The 17,525-nt window shown below is 37.5% G+C and overlaps 1 protein-coding gene across 2 annotated transcripts in view; it reads left to right on the forward strand.

Moving 5' to 3' along the window:
- Nucleotides 1–314: 314 nt before the first annotated feature.
- The window catches only part of scaf8.S (SR-related CTD associated factor 8 S homeolog), a 65,811-nt gene continuing 48,600 nt past the window's right edge, over nucleotides 315–17,525 (forward strand). Inside the window, exons 1-2 of one of the 2 annotated variants that reach the window (XM_041564489.1) lie at nucleotides 315–477; nucleotides 11,203–11,247. In XM_041564489.1, coding sequence (XP_041420423.1) covers nucleotides 448–477; nucleotides 11,203–11,247 — 75 coding nt within the window. In that variant the 5' untranslated portion in view covers nucleotides 315–447. The remainder of the gene's footprint in view (nucleotides 478–11,202; nucleotides 11,248–17,525) is intronic. The other variant, XM_041564490.1, reaches the window with a different exon arrangement.

The following is a 17,525-nucleotide window of genomic DNA, read 5'->3' on the forward strand; positions in this document are numbered from 1 at the left end:
GCGGAAACATCTACAATAGCGATGCACCGACTGTTTTTTTTTATATGCTTTGGTGCTACTGTGTAACTGAGCTTGCAAATACAGTCTGCGTCTACTGAAGTGGCGCACAGTGTGTCTTGTTACACTTCTAAAATGTATAGAATGCGGGTTAATGTTAAGGAACGTTTGGTAAAGCAATCCTAGATTAGATCATTCGTATAGTAGAAGTGCTTGACGTTTAATAGTAAAATCACACGAACCCGTTACTGGAATTTATTTAGGGATTAAATGTAAAGTGAGTGCGTTTAGACGAGCTAAGCGGAGCCCATTATGCTCTCAGAGCATCAAGAGAACGTTGTTTCCCCTCCTCTGTGCGCCATCACGTGCTCTTCCTTCTCCCACCCCCTCCATCCTCCTCTCACCGCCTCTTCCCCCAAACAACACGGCGTTTCTACATTAGCCGACAACATGGAGGCCGTCAAAACCTTTAACAGCGAGGTCTGTATTCGCACACTTTGCTCATATTTTACTAATCAACCGATCGCAAGTTTTCGCCTTAAAGAGTTAAATACTCCTCTGTTGTAGCGTCGTGAGGCTTCATTTCCTCACCGAGCGTTTCCTCTGCTGACTGTGGCACTGCGTTTGAGCTGTTTAATAGCCAACCGCGCAGCCTCTTGGAGCAAAATAGCTATTTGTATATTTCTCTAAATTTGCATATTTTGGTAATGTGTAAGCTCATCCTTCCTTGCAAAAGGTTTGTAGAATGGGAAGGCGTAGTAATAAGTAGACTTTTGTCCTCTAGAGGTCTGTACTATTTTGATCAGGCCCATGGAGTCTACTGTAACATTATAACATGGCACATTTTTGTTATGGTTTCTAACACACACAACACACGTAGAAAAATAAATCTATTTCTATCTTAAATTGGCAGCTTAGAGTGACCAATTGTTATAGTATTTGAAATGCTCCCTTGAAAAACTGCAGGAGACTTATAAATTCAGTTGTAGGTCCTACTTAAAGGGCATGTAAAGGCAAAAAAAATAACATCCCATTTTTACTTTCTTTAATGAAAAAGAAACCTATCTCCAATATACTTTAATTAAAAAATGTGTACCGTTTTTATAAGAAACCTGACTGTATGCATTGAAATTCTCCCTTCATTTACTGCTGTGGATAGGAATTGTCAGATAGTCCCTAACTGCTGAGTAGGGAAACAATCATACTTATGAACAGCAGGGAGAGCCCCGGCCTTACTTCCCAGCCATGCAGAACTCAAGCAGCTTTGTTTATGATGATCCCTAAGCAGCCCAGACCACACTGAGCATGTGCACAGTCTTAAGGTGGCCATACACGGGCCGATAAAAGCTGCCGACAGACGGAGTCGGCAGCTTATTGGCCCGTGTATGTGGGCCCCCGACGTGCTTCCCCGATCGAGATCTGGCCGAAAGTCGGCCAGATCTAAATCGGATGGGGTTGAAAATCCCGTCGGATCGCGGCCGCATCTGTTCGTTGATGCGGTCCCGCGATCTGACCGCCCGTTTGCGAACGATAGGATCCGATCGTGGGGCCCTAGGGCCCACGATCGGATCAGCCCGATATTGCCCACCTCAAGGTGGGCATATCGGAGGGAAATCCGCTCGTTTGGCGACATCGCCAAACGAGCGGATCTATCCATGTATGGCCACCTTTAGTCTTGCAAAGATGTTTAACAAAGTAACAAGATGTTGACCCCCTGTAGCCAACTTTGAAAGCATAAATTATTTGTTTGATTAGAGTTACAGGTTACATACAAATACGGATACAGAAGAAGGGCCTTGCCCACAGCATTGCAATAGAATAGAGTTAATATAAAATGTTTTATACCTAAGGGTGATGGTGAGCTATCACCCATGGGAAATATGCAAAAATCATGGGTGATAAATTACCTAAAGTATTTTTGCACCCAGAACAGTGAAAATCACTGTGGGTAAATCTTAATTTGGTATACTTATTTAGGCAGTTGTGCAAAGTTTCCTATCAAGGCAAAGATGAGTGATTACCCTATGGATGTGTTTTACTCAGGATATTTCCTTTGTTGTGGGTGCATAGCTGTTTCAGATCTACTGCCCCTGCGGGTAACGCAGACTTCATGTGGGCGACTAATGCCCTGTTTATTTTCAAGTAGGATAATTTTTTTGTGTATGAGTTATGTTCTATACAATATTTCAAACCCAAAATATAATTTTAAAATATTACTGGGCAATGTATTTAAACACTAACTTACAGTAAAAACTGGAGATAAAATGCTAAATCCTTGGAAAATTACATTATATGTAATTGTATTTTCATAGCACTACTTATGTACACAGCACTGTACAGCAGAACAATGAATGATTAGAACGAACAGAGGGCATTAAAATAATAAATACAATGTACAGATACTTAAAATATTAAGAGCTAAGGTTATAGTGACAAGAGGAAGGAGGCCCGCGCCCGTAGAGCTTCCCATCTAAGTGGGTCAGTAATTTACAGATGCAAATCGTAGGATATTAAGTGCTACAGGTTACTGACACTGCAGTATAAGTACCAATGTTTGTATACATTTTTAAAAAATAAACTATAATACCTTGGAGCTATGTCCTCCATAGCTGAAAGAGTCAGCAGGTACAGGCAACAGTTCTCTGGATGCGGTGTATATAGCTAAACTACTTCCTATTCAACCAATATAAGAAATACAGATTTTTATTGAAGGAGAGATATTTTTCATTTATTTGTGTTAAATATCACTATAGTTTAAGTACCTTTGTTTATGCAGTGGTATATCTGTGGTAAAAGCATAGCGTAGTTAATACATAAACATATACAGATTAATCAAAGGGCCCTGTTTGTGACAGTTTACTATGAATATATATATATATATATATATATATATATATATATATATATATATATATATATATATATATATATATATATATATATATATATATATATATAAGATCCTTGGTAGTCCGCACTCCACTGGAATCAGCAAGGCACCCAGGTGCCACTCATATATCAAAAAGCATAATTATTCCTGGAAGCATGAGTGCACACTGGGATTTTAATTAAAAATAAAAAATTTATTAAAACTGGTCAACGTTTCGGTCCACCTCTAGGACCATTATCAAGACACTGAATGTTTTACAATGTAACATTTAAATAGAAAAAAGGAAGAACCACTCACCCAATCACAAACCCCGATTAGAGTCATGTGTACAAAGAAAAGGAAAAGCAATCACCAGCATGTGTGACGTTAACCATTTAGTGCAAATTAAAAACTGCAAAAAAGAGGGAAACATGAGAAAAGAGTTAAAAACATTGCAGCATAAATAGTTAATGGAGTATAGAAACAGATAACATCAGGAAGCATTTCTAACAAAGTTTCAATTTCAGTTCATATATTAGAACGGCAACAAAAATAACAAGATTTTTTTTAAAAAGATCTATGTATGCATAATAGCAACTTAGTTTATAGGCTTAGCAGCAGGGCAGTGCGGGAATCACCTTTGTTTTAGAAAGCAGGTTAAGGGACAATTCTCATTAAGGCCAAGTGGGGACAGGGTATTTAATTTTTTAATCCAAAATACCTTCTTTTGTAATAAAATATTAGACCGATCACCACCCCGCCTTAACGGGGGAATGTGATCTATGCCTATATATTTGAAAGTAGGCAATCTGTGTCCCTGTTCAAAGAAATGTTTGGCTACTGGTTTCATAGTTTTTCCGTCACGAAAGGCTGTGCTTATCGCGGATCGATGTGCATCCATCCTAAGCCTCAATGTCAAATCAGTTTTCCCTACGTACGACAAGCCGCAAGGGCAGGTGATTAGGTATATCACGTGTGTCGTGTTACAGGTAATGTGATGTCTTATAGCAAATCGTTTGCCCGTATGTGGATGTAGAAAAGACTGCCCGGGGGACATAAATCTGCAGGAGGTGCACGTAGGGCATCTGTAGCATCCAGGCTTAGCATTGGAGAGCCAGGTGCGCGTAGGGTTAAGATAGCAATGCACAGGGTCACTTTTAACAAGGAGATCCCTTAGATAAGTACCCCTTTTATAGCAGACTAACGGGGGGTCCGGAAAAATCTTGGCCAGATCAGCATCAGATTTTATTATATTCCATTGTTTTTTAATAAAGTTGCCCACATTTTTAGTTTGCTGATTGTATTTGGTACTGAAAACCACCCCAGATTGTTTCCCCCTTGTTCTCACCGATTCAACCTGGCGTTTCCTCGCTATCGCCAAAGCCTCATTTAACACACTATGGGAATAGCCCCTCTCTTTAAACCTATTCCACATCTCGGTTATCTGTATCTCCCTTACTGACGCCACAGAATTGTTCCTTAGGACCCTACAGAACTGGGAAATAGGGAGAGATTTTTTCATAGCAATCGGATGGCAACTGGAAAAATGTAAAAGAACATTTTTGTCCGTTGGTTTGCGATATAAAGAAAAATCAACTTTCGAATTATTAAGCGAAAGTGTTACATCTAGAAAATTGATGGTATGAGGATGGATATCATAGGTAAACCGTACTGGACTTTCCAACGAATTTAGTGTCTCAACCATATCCTGGAACTGATTAACCGTACCGCCCCATATTATCAACAAATCGTCGATGTAGCGACGAAAAAACAGAAGTTTGTCACCAAACATAGGCACAATGTGTCTCAATTCGTATTGGTGCATATATAGATTGGCGTATGATGGCGCCATGGCCGCCCCCATAGCGGTCCATATATATATGGATTTGGCAAGAGGTAATGTTCAACAGAAGCCCAATAGAAGTAGGTTAGAGGTGTTATACAAAAGGTCCAAGGGATTCGTTATAGGGGTTGAAATTTGGCCCACTACAGCAGGTTATGGTTGGGTGCAGGTCAGACTGGGGAGGGACACTCCTCCACTTCTCCTGAAGATTCCATGTCTTGAAACCAGAGGTGCAAGCAGACGTTGTGTATAAAGCTAGAAGAACAAGTATGGGTTGGGTGAGGGTCCTACAATAGTAACATCTTATAGGTTAGGTAGGGACTGATGCAGATTGAGGTTTTTCTGACCGCACATTCCTAACAACAAATTATTTAGAAAGGTTTGTGGTTTATTTTATGGCTGTTTTACCTCCGCAACATTATTTTAGTAAGATGGGCCGATTAAGGGAGTGAGGTAAAAAATGAGGCTTAGGTCTATATCAGATTTATATGCATTCTTCCCCAAGTTAAAGGAGAACTACAGCCTTAAATGAGTATGACTAAAATGTTTTACTTTATATACTAAAATTGCTGTATCACCAAGGTTCAGTAGCCATGAAGCAATAAAGACCATTGCCTTCAAATTTGTCCACTACACTTTCCTGTCTAGGAAATCATAGGGCTATATTTTTTTTGCAGTAATGGTACATGCTCTTTGTAATCTGGGCCACTGCTTAGAATCTTTGCTTAGGGGGCAATACCAGTCACTTAAAAAGCAGCAGAATGATGGCTGATGCTAACAGTGCTAATTTCTTACTATTAAAGGACCAGTAAAATCAAATTTTTTAAAAAAAAAAAATCATTAGTATACCACAAAAAAACATCAAGATTAAACTTTAAAATCGCACAGCCTAAATTAAGAGATAATTTACCGAAACTCCACTTGCGCTCCTCTTCAGAAAAGGCAATCCATTGTGCGGTACTCGATTTCTTCTCCCTGCCTTCCTTATAGGAGATAGCCAGGGAGGATAAATCGAGTGCTGCATGATGGATTGTCGTTTTTTCTAAAGAGGAGCGCAAGCAGAGTTTCGGTAAGTTATACAAAGCACCCAAAAACAGACACAAAAGGACCCTGCCCAAAAAAGCTTGCAATCTAGAAGTCAAATCTGATGCAGTGTTTGATGGTTTCCATGCCATCATGTAATGTGAATATTCGTTCATAGGATGGGCTGCAATTCTGGAAATCATCACCAGAAAGAAGGAGAGCTAGTGTGAACATCTTTAGATGCATAAACCTATGGTAGAGAATTTCCGACTGTATTTGTTGTTTAGCTTTAGATCTCCTTTAACACCTTTCTGTGCCTCTCTTAAACTTTGGGGCATATTTGCATAAGCACATTACACAGCATAATAAATGAGTGTGATATTATATTATTATGTACATTTATTTATAAATCACTGATGTATTCTGTAGTTGTACACCAGAAGGATGTATACATCAAACCTATAAATTACAGAAATACTGACTCATACAGGAGTTGCTCATTTGTACTTATAACCTAAAATGAGAAGGGCGCATGAGAGACATGGAGAAAGTGGCAATGTTTTGTGTACTGTAGAGTAGTTTTTTTACACACCTTTATAAACATGCCCTTTAGGGTCTTTTAGTTAACCCCTGAGCATCCAACTAATGTAGGATTTTAAAGACATGTCTCCCATATAAAAGGTCTAAATGTGAAAAAGATCACCAGTGAAGTACCTTGATTCATCTGGCAGTCCCCCCAAATATCTTGGAGGGAACCCAGTGCTCATCCCAGCATACAAGAGAAGAACCCTCGCTCCGGCTCGTTTGCAGTCCACCACTAATAAGCAAGCTGGCGGCAAAGTTTAATATACAGTATAAAGCTGGAAACAAGAATAGCCTAGAGCATCTTTTTAGAATTTCAGTATCAAAGAGCATAGCAAACTCATGGGGATTTTTATGTTTGGTACTTCTCACTTTTGGATGTATGGACTTCTTAGTGTTGATGAGGTCACAGCTGGGAGTTGACATTTACACTTTCTTTGTATTTTGTCTTCATAGTTGTAGGATTGCAGGCATCATCATAATTGCACTTTTTAAAAGTGCATAGAGATAATATAATAGCACTTTTTTTTGTTTTAAAATATAATTTTTAAAATATAATTTAATGAACTAGGCTGCTAGAGAACCTGACTCCAGATGTTATGTGGGAAAAAAGGTGGCTTTCAACAATGCTGTACAGCTCTACATTTGTAAATTAGCTACTGGGACCCATGGACAATACCCCAATAGTAGTCATGCTGCTGGGGCGGGCATTATTCCTTGGGGGCGCCAAGAATGTACCTTTCCTGCCACTTACCCCATGTCCCGCACATGTTATCTTACTGAGAAGTGTCAAGGGAGTTTTGCAGTTCAAAGTAAAAGCGCACGTCTCTTTGCAGGCACCGACGTGCACCGAGGGGCGTGGGGAGGCAACCCAGTGGGCTTGTCACTGATAATATTCTAAGAGCATTTACAGTTGACAAATCATTCAAAAACTGTTTTTGAAAATGAAGACCAGTTCCAAAGTTGCTAAGAATAGGATACTAAAAGTTAACTTTTAGGTCAACAATCCCTTCGAGACTAATTACACACTGTTTACTGCTGACATTAAGCTGCTACTTTCTACTTCTGCAGGCTGACATGCAGCCTATGTTTGACTATTATAAGCTAAATGACAACATAGGAATATGATAGCTGAAGTTAAAACAAGACAAAAGTCTTCCAAGTTCAATTGTACAAAGACCCTGTTTATTGTGATCCCAAGGACCGGGAACAAAACAGTGAATTACTTCATTCTGTCATCAGATTTCATTCAGGTCTTGTGCCCACGCTATATTTGAATACAAATGATACTGATGTGTTTCTCGCAATAAACCACAGCAATTTTCTTTTTTAGACACCCCCTGCCCAGCGCTAATTACCCCTCACATATCTCACCCGGTGTGATGTTTCTGTAACTCTCTCTAGGACTGAATCAACAGAGCAATTTTTATTTAGCGTTATCTGTTTATGACCACATCGTGTAGTGTCTGTTAAGTTGTTCTAGTGTATGGTCTCCAATAAAAGCCAAGTTATCCTCAAGAGGGAGAGTAAATTCCTGCATGAACCCAAGATGGCAAACACATTTGTACATAAAAATAACAAGCCACAGCACTATCCATGCCACCCTCATCTACCAGTGAATGTAAAATAATACATTATATTTCTTTAAAGGGGTTGTTCACGCTCCATATCTTTTTTTCGTTCAAGTTGTTTTCAGATTGTTCACCAGAAATAAATATTTTTTTCAATTGCTATAAATTTTTTACTGGTTTTCCAAATTTCAAGTTTAGGGGGGTATTCAATAAAATTAGATTTTTTTCTCACTGTAATAAAAGAAAAAAATCAACCAAACTAGCTAACCCTAATACCCTTAATTTACCAATAAATCTTATAACAAAAGTTAGTGCAAGAAAACGTTGCAACAAAATTGTGTGCCAATTTGAATCGTGCAAGTTTTCCGAATTGTCCGGAAAAATAGACTTGATCGATTTGTCGGTTCGACAACTCAGTTATCAGATAACTGAACGAAAACCAGCCCGAAACTATCAAGAATCATGAAGGCAAAGAAACATGTTCTAATTGTTAAAGGCATCATCTTTTATTGACTTTTAAGTGATTTAGAAACGTTTTAGTTGGAGTATTTTCCGACTAATTTTTAGCAGCTTCGGAGCAAAATTCTTTCATCTTTTTACCAAGCTTCAAAGATGTCCCAGTAGCTCCCCATCTTCTTTTCTGCTGATTCACTGCACATGTTCTGTGCTGATGTCAGTTACCCACTTACACTATACAGTACACAGAAAATATAAATGTCATAATATAAGGCTGATTAGTAATTAATACAGATAGCTACTACATGGCAGGACAGCAACCGATGCAACTAGCATCAGAATTTAATAATCAGCTCACACTATACAGTACACATAAAATATAAATGTCACAATATAAGGCTGATTAGTAATTAATACAGATAGCTACTACATGGCAGGACAGCAACCGATGCAACTAGCATCAGAATTTAATAATCAGCCCTGTAGCATCATCTTATATTACAGACCAACCTCATTTTCTGCTTGATAATTTGCAACAACCCCTAAGCTCAGCTTCTTGAAGATCTGCTCAGAGCCCACTGAGCATGTGAATGTCGCAGACACTTTCCAAGATGGTGACCCACTGTCACAGGTTTGAAACCCTGGATTATTGCAGCTATTGAAAAACTGAAACTTTATTTTGGTGCAATAAGTTCATTATATAAAATATGGCATGTTTAGCCATATTCAATTTTAAGGGCTTAGTTCTCCTTTAAAGTTTAATGTTCCTGTGTATGGTGTTTCAATGTGGTAGCTGCTATCCAGGTGCAGATTCTGAACAATTTGCTACATTAGTTAATACATTTCTCAGCAGCATCTGTGGAATATTAGCAACTAATATTCAGCTGCCTTTAATGAAACTCAGAGCTTCTGCTCAGCAAGGCCAAAGATAAGAAATGTAACAACTAATGTATCAATTTAGAACAGTTAAAGAGTTTGACCCCCCCAGAGCTGCTTCAGAAAGACATAAAAAGGTGAAAAATGAAACTTTAAACTTCAATATTAGAAAAACAGTCAAAATGGAAAGTGTTTGAAAAAAAACCTTATTTCTCGTGAACTCTGAAACCAACTGAACTGAGAGGTTTTGGTATGTGAACAATCCCTTTAAGAGTTAATGGTCCTGCTGAACACAGGATGCTGTGAAATAGAGCTCAGTGCTGGTGCCTCCAGAAATAAGATAAGAGCATTTATAGTGAATGGTGGGACCCTTCTGAATTGGGATAGAAAAATTCATGGTGGGATGAGATTTATTTTTGCTTCCACACGGCAGTATTTTTATTAGTGAAAATAAGGATATTTAGTCACCATTTGCACCTTTTTTAAATAAGCAGATTTGCTCCAAGTTAGTCACATGATGTTTGTGTACCTCAATTTTTAAATAGCACCACAGATTCTGATTTTGATTTATATATGGAACATTTACCACTTTGTTCTTGAGGCACTTCAGTGTTACTTTGGCCTTGTGTAGTTCTCTTGACAGATGATTCTTAGATTGGACACACAGGTAGTAGCAGTAGTAATAGTAGTAGTAGTAGTAGTACTACTACGTCCCTGTATTTTCAACCATCCATTGTGCCTACTGTTACACAAAGATGTCCAATCACGATACATGTTTTTGGATCTTCCATCCAGTATATGTGTTGCAAATCCCCATACCTACAGCAATGTAAGATGTTTTTTTGCTGCAGGACTTTTATCATCAAATTATCAGTATATCAAAGCCATGATTTTGATCTTTGAGGATCTATTTGAAAAGCAAATTAACCTGGACAACCTTGAGCAAATCTGCAAGGATGAATGGACCACAATCTGGTCAATACTTCTACTGATTTAGGGGCTAATTTAGTGTTCTTACTCAAAGGTAGTGGGCCGCTATTTTTTTGACGCGACTGCAGGCAACAAATCTCCCTAAAATGCCTCTCCATTGCTGGTAATTAAATTTGCTGGTGACAAGCGCAACCGCTTCAAAAAAATTGCTGGCAACACGTCTTCCCATGTGCCTTTACCCTAAGATCCTAAGATTGTTTTTGTTTTTTGTTTTTTTACAGAAAACAGTCACAAAAATAAATGAGTTTTTAATTTTTGATGTACAATATCACTGAGAACAAACTTTGACTGTAGAATTTATATATCATTTGAGTGAGCTAGTTTGTAAAAGAGGTTTTACACACTTGCATGTGAGTGGATGTTTCATTAGCCAAAGCTTAGGTCTTTTCCATATACAGCCAGAATTTAAATATTTCAAATAAAATTACTGAGACTGTAACCTTTCCCCAGATTTTGTACCTTTATATTGATTACACAGTAGGGGTTGTCAGTCATTTTCAATGAAAAAAATATTGTTAAAGGAACAGTAACACCAAAAAATTAAAGTGGTTTAAAGGAATGACGATATAATATACTGTTGCCCTGCACTAGTAAAACTGCTTTGTAGGCTTTAGAAACACAACTATAGTTTATATAAACCAGTTGCTGTGTAGCCATGGGGGAAGCCATTCAAGCAAAGTGTACACAATAGATAACAGATAAGTTCTGAAGAAACCGATTGTACACTACAGAGCGTATCCTTTTACCAATGCATTGCAACACTACATTATATTTTTACTTTAAAATGTTTTTTTTGTTGTTGTTACTGTTCCTTTAAGTAACTGAACAAGTGTGTAAGAATATATGAGATAATAAATGTATGTCCCATATGTACTAAATTGAGAGCTTCCAAGTTAGATTGGCAAGTCTTTCAACAATGTTACTAAATCAGGAAAGAAATGTGCTTGTTTAAGTAAACCGTTTCAATGTCTAATCAAATGTGTCATTTTTTCTAGGGTCGACATCAGGGTATAGAAGTGCCCCTTTATCGTACTAGTCAGGTTTGAATATTTAATAAGAAACCTGTGACTTTAATGATTACTGCATGTCATGTTTTGTGAAGATTTCATAAAACAGTAATGTGATATTATTAACCAGTTACATTTGAGAAGGTCTTTTCATTATATCATTTTAGCGTGCTGTAGGCCTTTGGTGCTAGTGTAAGTGTTTGGTGCTAAATTGGTTTCAGCAGTTTCAATTTGCAGGTATTCGGAAATAAGCATGTATATTAGTGTTTGTTAATTGTATTGCATTTTTGGCGATATTTATTCTGTTTTGGAAGCTGTAGTGTCAGATATATTTGGCGTTATTGTGTTTAATGTTGTGCTACGAATATGTTTATTCTTTTTTTCCTCTTATGAAAACACAAGAATCATTTTACTAAGTGGTCAACCATGAGTTGAGGTTTATGCTGTTTTCAATTTAAAGAAAGAATGTGCAATGACTGCAACCACTGAAAAAAATGCAATATGTTCCTGTTTTTCTGACAGCAAAACTGACTGAATACTAATAAGAAACCAGGCAATGATTTTGGGTTATCTGCTGCCTTGGTTTGCAAGTTGTTGGGCTACAAATCATGGAGGAATCGCTAAAACTTAGCAGGCACCAACTATGGTTATGGAGCCCAAATATTATTATTGATTTTATTCATTGGAACTCAAAACACTATATTCCAATTATGGCAGCTTTATGTTTTACACAAACAGCGTTAAGAGGCTAGTCCAGGGTCACAGAACTTAGAAAGTAGGATCACTTAGATCACTTACTTTTTAGGCCTATGATTCTTCTAAATACTGTAAGCCAGTGGTGTTTTTGTGCCTTCTTTCTTTAGATTTTCTTGTAGCATTTAGATGGTGTAGTATCAGTTCTGCATTATGTGGTAGCAATTAATACAAGTTGTTCTGTGGTCTTGTCATTCCCATTCTGATACTTTATTTGCAAATTTAACAGTTTTTAAAGGGGAACTCCACAAAGACATAACTTAAGCTTTCTTAAAAGTAAACACAATTTCAAGCAACTTTGCAATATACATCAATTAAAAAAATATTAGGGATGCACCAAATCCAGGATTTGGTTCGGGATTCGCCAGGATTCAGCCTTTTTCAGCAGGATTCGGATTCGGTCGAATCCTTGTGCCTGGCTGAACCGAATCCTAATTTGCATATGTAAATTAGGGGCGGGTAGAATTGCCTTTTCATCACAAAAGAAGATTTTTTCAAATTTTTCCTTTCCTGCCCCTAATTTGCATATGCAAATTCGGATTCGGTTCGGTATTCGGCCAAATCTTTCACCAAGGATTCGGGGATTCGGCCGAATCCCAAATAGTGAAATCGGTGCATCCCTAAAAAATATGCAGACTTTTCATGATTTGTAATGGTTTAGAACAGTTTCCTAAGCTTAGCCTAATGCTCTCCTTCTGTCTCTCTGACTACTTTGCTGAGCTGGCTGACTACTGTTACTAGCCATCTGTCCTCAGTCTGCATCCTCCAAACCCCTCAATTCCCTGCACATGTGATTTCAATAAGGAACAGAACATCCCAGTCCAATGCATTGTGGGTTATGTAGTTCCTGCATGCTGTCTGTAAGCTGTGGAGAAGTTGTTACAATTTGTAACATCAGTGTTTAGTCCCTCCTTCCCTGCCAGGATTTCAAATGATGCAGAAAGAAGAGAACTGTTGAACAGCTGGCTTTCAGCATAGAAAATGTCATTTATTCATATTTTTTGAAGAAACCGATAACGGTAATGGGTATATTAGGGGTTTCTGTGTTATGTGGGCCTCTTTATCAAATTTTAATTTGGAATCCAGAGTTCCCCTTTAATATATCCAGTGATTTGGACATCCATTGGTTATTTTTAACTGCTTAACTTGTGCTCACTATATGCGTCTAGGATTTATCGTTTTGTTGTTGTGAGTTTTACCTAAAGCTGGTTGCTATTGGCTGTTGACTCTTTAACAGCCAACTCTTGAGTTAGCTTTTTGGCCCATGAAAGTGGCTAAAATTATGGCCACCCCTGTTGTATATTTGGGGCTTGACCAGATATTTATTGGGAAGACAGGAAAACACCTTTGAGCAAGTGTTCCATAAGACAATTGATGCAATTGTCTTCTGACTTTTGGACCTTGTCCAGAATTCAAATGATTGTCAGTTTAATTTGCCCACCACTTGGGAGAAATTTTAGTGGACACTGCACTGCACCATTTCATTTTTCTACAAAAATCATTACTTAAATACTCTATATCTAGAAACTGTGCAGCTTGCAGTGATGGTAGATAGTTCTGAAGCTGTCTTCGTTATATGCATGCAACCAAATTATTCACTTAAGTGTAATTGCACATTGCGGCAAAATGCTATTGTATGGTATTTGGCTTTTATTTTCCAAAAGAGTGTACAGGTATTGGACCTTTTATCCAGAATGCTCAGGACCAGTGGTTTTCCGGATAAGGGGTCTTTCCATAATTTGGATCTCCATATCTTAAGTCTACTAGAAAAACGTGAACATTAAATAAACCCAATTGGTTGGTTTTGCCTCCCATAAGGATTGCTTTTAATTTAGATTGAGTACAAAGTACTGTTTTATTATAACAGAGAAAAATGAAATAGTTTTAAAAATTGTTAATTATTTTATTAAAACAGAGTCTATGGGAGACTGCCTTTTCATAATTTGGAGCTTTCTGGATAACAGGTTCCCGGATAACAGATACAATACCTGTAATTGCATGAAAGAAAAGGAAGTCTTTGTGCATTCAACTGATCCTTGGATGTCAACAGCCCAGAAAAAGAATGGCTTAACTAGTTTATTAGAATAAAACTGCTAATAACAGCTTAAAGCGAGACAATTTATTTAAATTGCTAAAATGCTCAAAAAAACATCACTGGTAATGTTGCCTATAGCGTCCAATCAGCAATTCGATTTGATTTGTCACCTACAAGTTAGAAAACAAAAGCAAATATGTGATTGGTTGCTATGGGCAACATCACAGGTGATGTTTGTCGCCAATGTTAATAAATATGCCCCTTGGCAATCTGCTTACATTTTCTACTTGACTTCACATGCCCTTAAAGGAAAACTATACCCCCAAAATGAATACTTGAGCAACAGATACTTTATATCAAATTAAGTAGCACATCTTACCAAACTGGTATATATGTATTTAAGTAAATATTGCCCTTTTACATCTCTCACCTTGAACCACCATTTCGTGATGGTCTGTGTGCTGCCCCAGAGATCACCTGACCAGAAATACTATAACTCTAACTGTAACAGGAAGAAGTGTTTAAAAGCAATAGATAGAACTCTGTCTGTTAATTGGCTCATGTGACCTAACAAGTACAGTTTGTTTAGTATGTTTGTTTGCACCGTGAATCGTTTGATCCCAGGGGGCGGCCCTTATTTTTTAAAATGGCAGTTTTCTATTTATGATTGCCCAATAACACATACTACTAAAAAAGTATGTTATTATGAAAATGGTTCATTTACCTGAGGCATGGTTTTACATATGAGCTGTTTTATGCAATATCTTTTTATAGAGACCTACTTTATTTGAGGGGTATAGTTTTCCTTTAATTATACATTATTCTTAGGCTTTGTCTTGTTGATCTACAGTTCTCAGCTTCCAACATCTGTATATTATATGAATTTAGCAGCTGTGTAGAAAATTGTAAAGATCCAGTATAGATATCTATGCACTTCTAATGATTTATGTGCTTACTGCCATTGTTTTCCTGGAATAACATTCCTGGGTTAGTAATCTCTCTCATGCCTCTTAACTGTGTTGTGCTCTGTTACTGGCGGTGCTTCTCCACCTATATTGTGGTTAAATCACCCCATGTGATATTATAGTACAGTGTAAATCTCTCCTAGTCCAAGTTGTTTCCCCTCGCCAGCCCAACTTAAATTCCTGGCTCAGAGGTAGCAGCTTATGCATAGATCAGTGTAACTCTTTGCCTGGGGCTTAATGTTTTAAGGAAAAATATACCCCCAAAATGAACACTTAAGCAACAGATAGTTTACATCATATTAAGTGGCATATTAAAGAATCTTACCAAACTGGTCTATATATTTAAGTTAATCTTGCCCTTTTACATCTCTTGATCACCTGACCAGAAATACTACAGCTCTAACTGTAACATGAAGAAGTGTGGAAGCAAAAGACAGAACTCTGTCTGTTAATTGGCTCATTTGACCTAACAAGTATAATTTGGTATATTTGTGTGCACAGTGAATCGTACAATCCCAGGGGGTGGCCATCATTTTTTAAAATGGCAATTTTCTATTTATGATTACCAAATGGCACATACTGCTAAAAATGTATATTATTATGAAAATGGTTTATTTACATATGAGCTGTTTTACACATACTGCTAAAAACGTATATTATTATGAAAATGGTTTATTTTACATAAAGCAGGGTTTTACATATGAGCTGTTTTATGCAATATCTTTTTATATAGACCTACATTGTTTGGGGGGTAGTTTTCCTTAAACTTTTACATAGTATTGTAATAGGTATGTGATGACGACAACCAGATACTGCTGGCTGGGAGAGCACACAAGTGACATCCAGTAACAACCTTATATGATATGTGGAATTTTCGTACAATATTCGGTGCGTGTATGTTGGCTCGTTGATCGGGCTGGACAGAAAATTTTGATTGGATGCCTTTGTCCATTGTTAGTGCTGAATCATCAGATACAGGTGGAATTCTATTGTTTCTACCTGTATATCTGACGTTTCAGCTCTACACGTGTGTATTAAAACGAACAATCTTTCTTGGACAGATCTTTTCCAAGAAATATCGTAATTGTTAAGTCTATGGCCACCTTAAGGAAAGCATGGCGCCACAAATAGTATTTTTCCAGCTGGTCTGCACGGGACCACAATCTGTTTCATTTGTAGGCCTAGAGGTCATCTAGGTGACCAAATTGTGCAAAGATATGCTGATTTGTTGATCTTGCCAAATAAGCAGATTTATGGCCAGCTTGATTAGGTAATTATAACACATCAGTTGATCAACTTCTCATGTACCAAAGACTGAAGGTTTGATAGATTATAGATATAGTCAGAATAAACAAAATTGCATTAAAAATAAGAGATATTTTAATACAGTATCTCTGAATTACGCTGAACTAAACACCACATTCTAAATTAATACAAAATTGTACCTTAGGAATTTGCAAGAATAATTTTTTCCTCTACATTTCAAGAGGTAGTGTAGTTTTCACACTACTAATATAATGATTATATGTTATATAATTTGTTTCAAAAGAGCCCCCTGAGCAGGGTATTAGCCTTTGTAGACTTTGCAGCTAATTGTGAACTGTTTTTTTTAAAGTTCTTATGAGAGTTACATATCTCCCAACATTTTGGAAATAGAAACAGGGAAAAAAATATTTGCTCCGTGACAACACCCCCTAATTACAATGTCCATTTTACAAAATTTGCCCGGTTATTAAAGTTTGAACACATTTCTGTGGTTTTTATGTGTCGTTACAGTTTAGCTGAAGAATGTGAATTCCCATTTAAGCTGCTAGTCTCAGTTCTTCCAAGAGACCTGCTTATCTTAAATTGTTACAAAAGTATCTAAGTATCTATTCTGGGCTCTCTGCAAAAAGCCAATTAAGTTAGAAACTTTGTATCTTCTTCTGGCTGTTCAGTGCAGGAGATCAAAGAGAAAGTTGGGACATTTCAGTAACAATCCAGGACTGCGGGTTGAGCTGTTAAAATCGAGACTGTCCTGTGAAAAATGGGACAGTTGGGAGGTATGGATTTAGTTTCATTTACTAAGTGGAAGGCAAAGTGCAAATTGCAAAAAAACAGGTCTGTGCTCTCCATTTTAAAGCTCAGAGACCTTTTCATGATAATCAAGCAGGGGGAGGCACATTTGTCAATCCCTCCTGCCCTCTAAAGCTCCCCATAGACGCGACTATTCTTCTTGCCGAACGACCAATTTTTGAGAAGTCCGACCAATCCTTCGAAATTATCATGGGTTAGTGGGATTCGAACGATTGTACATCTTACGATTTTTCGGCCGACATCTGTCAGGAAATTGACCGACCAGGTCAAAAAATCTTTGTCGGCCCCAGTGCTATGTTTGCAGGGCAAGCAGAAAGCTCCCCTTTGTTTTCCTGGCAAAATGGTCTTTTTAGTTGATGGTCAATTCGTACGATCATATGATCGTTCCGAGAAAATCATAGTCTCACGATGGGGATCAGATCTTTTAAAAATCTCAACATCTATGACCAGCTTAACTGTCTCCTAACTTACATGTCATTGTG

This window comes from Xenopus laevis, chromosome 5S, assembly GCF_017654675.1.
Source record: "Xenopus laevis strain J_2021 chromosome 5S, Xenopus_laevis_v10.1, whole genome shotgun sequence".
Taxonomy (NCBI): domain Eukaryota; kingdom Metazoa; phylum Chordata; class Amphibia; order Anura; family Pipidae; genus Xenopus; species Xenopus laevis.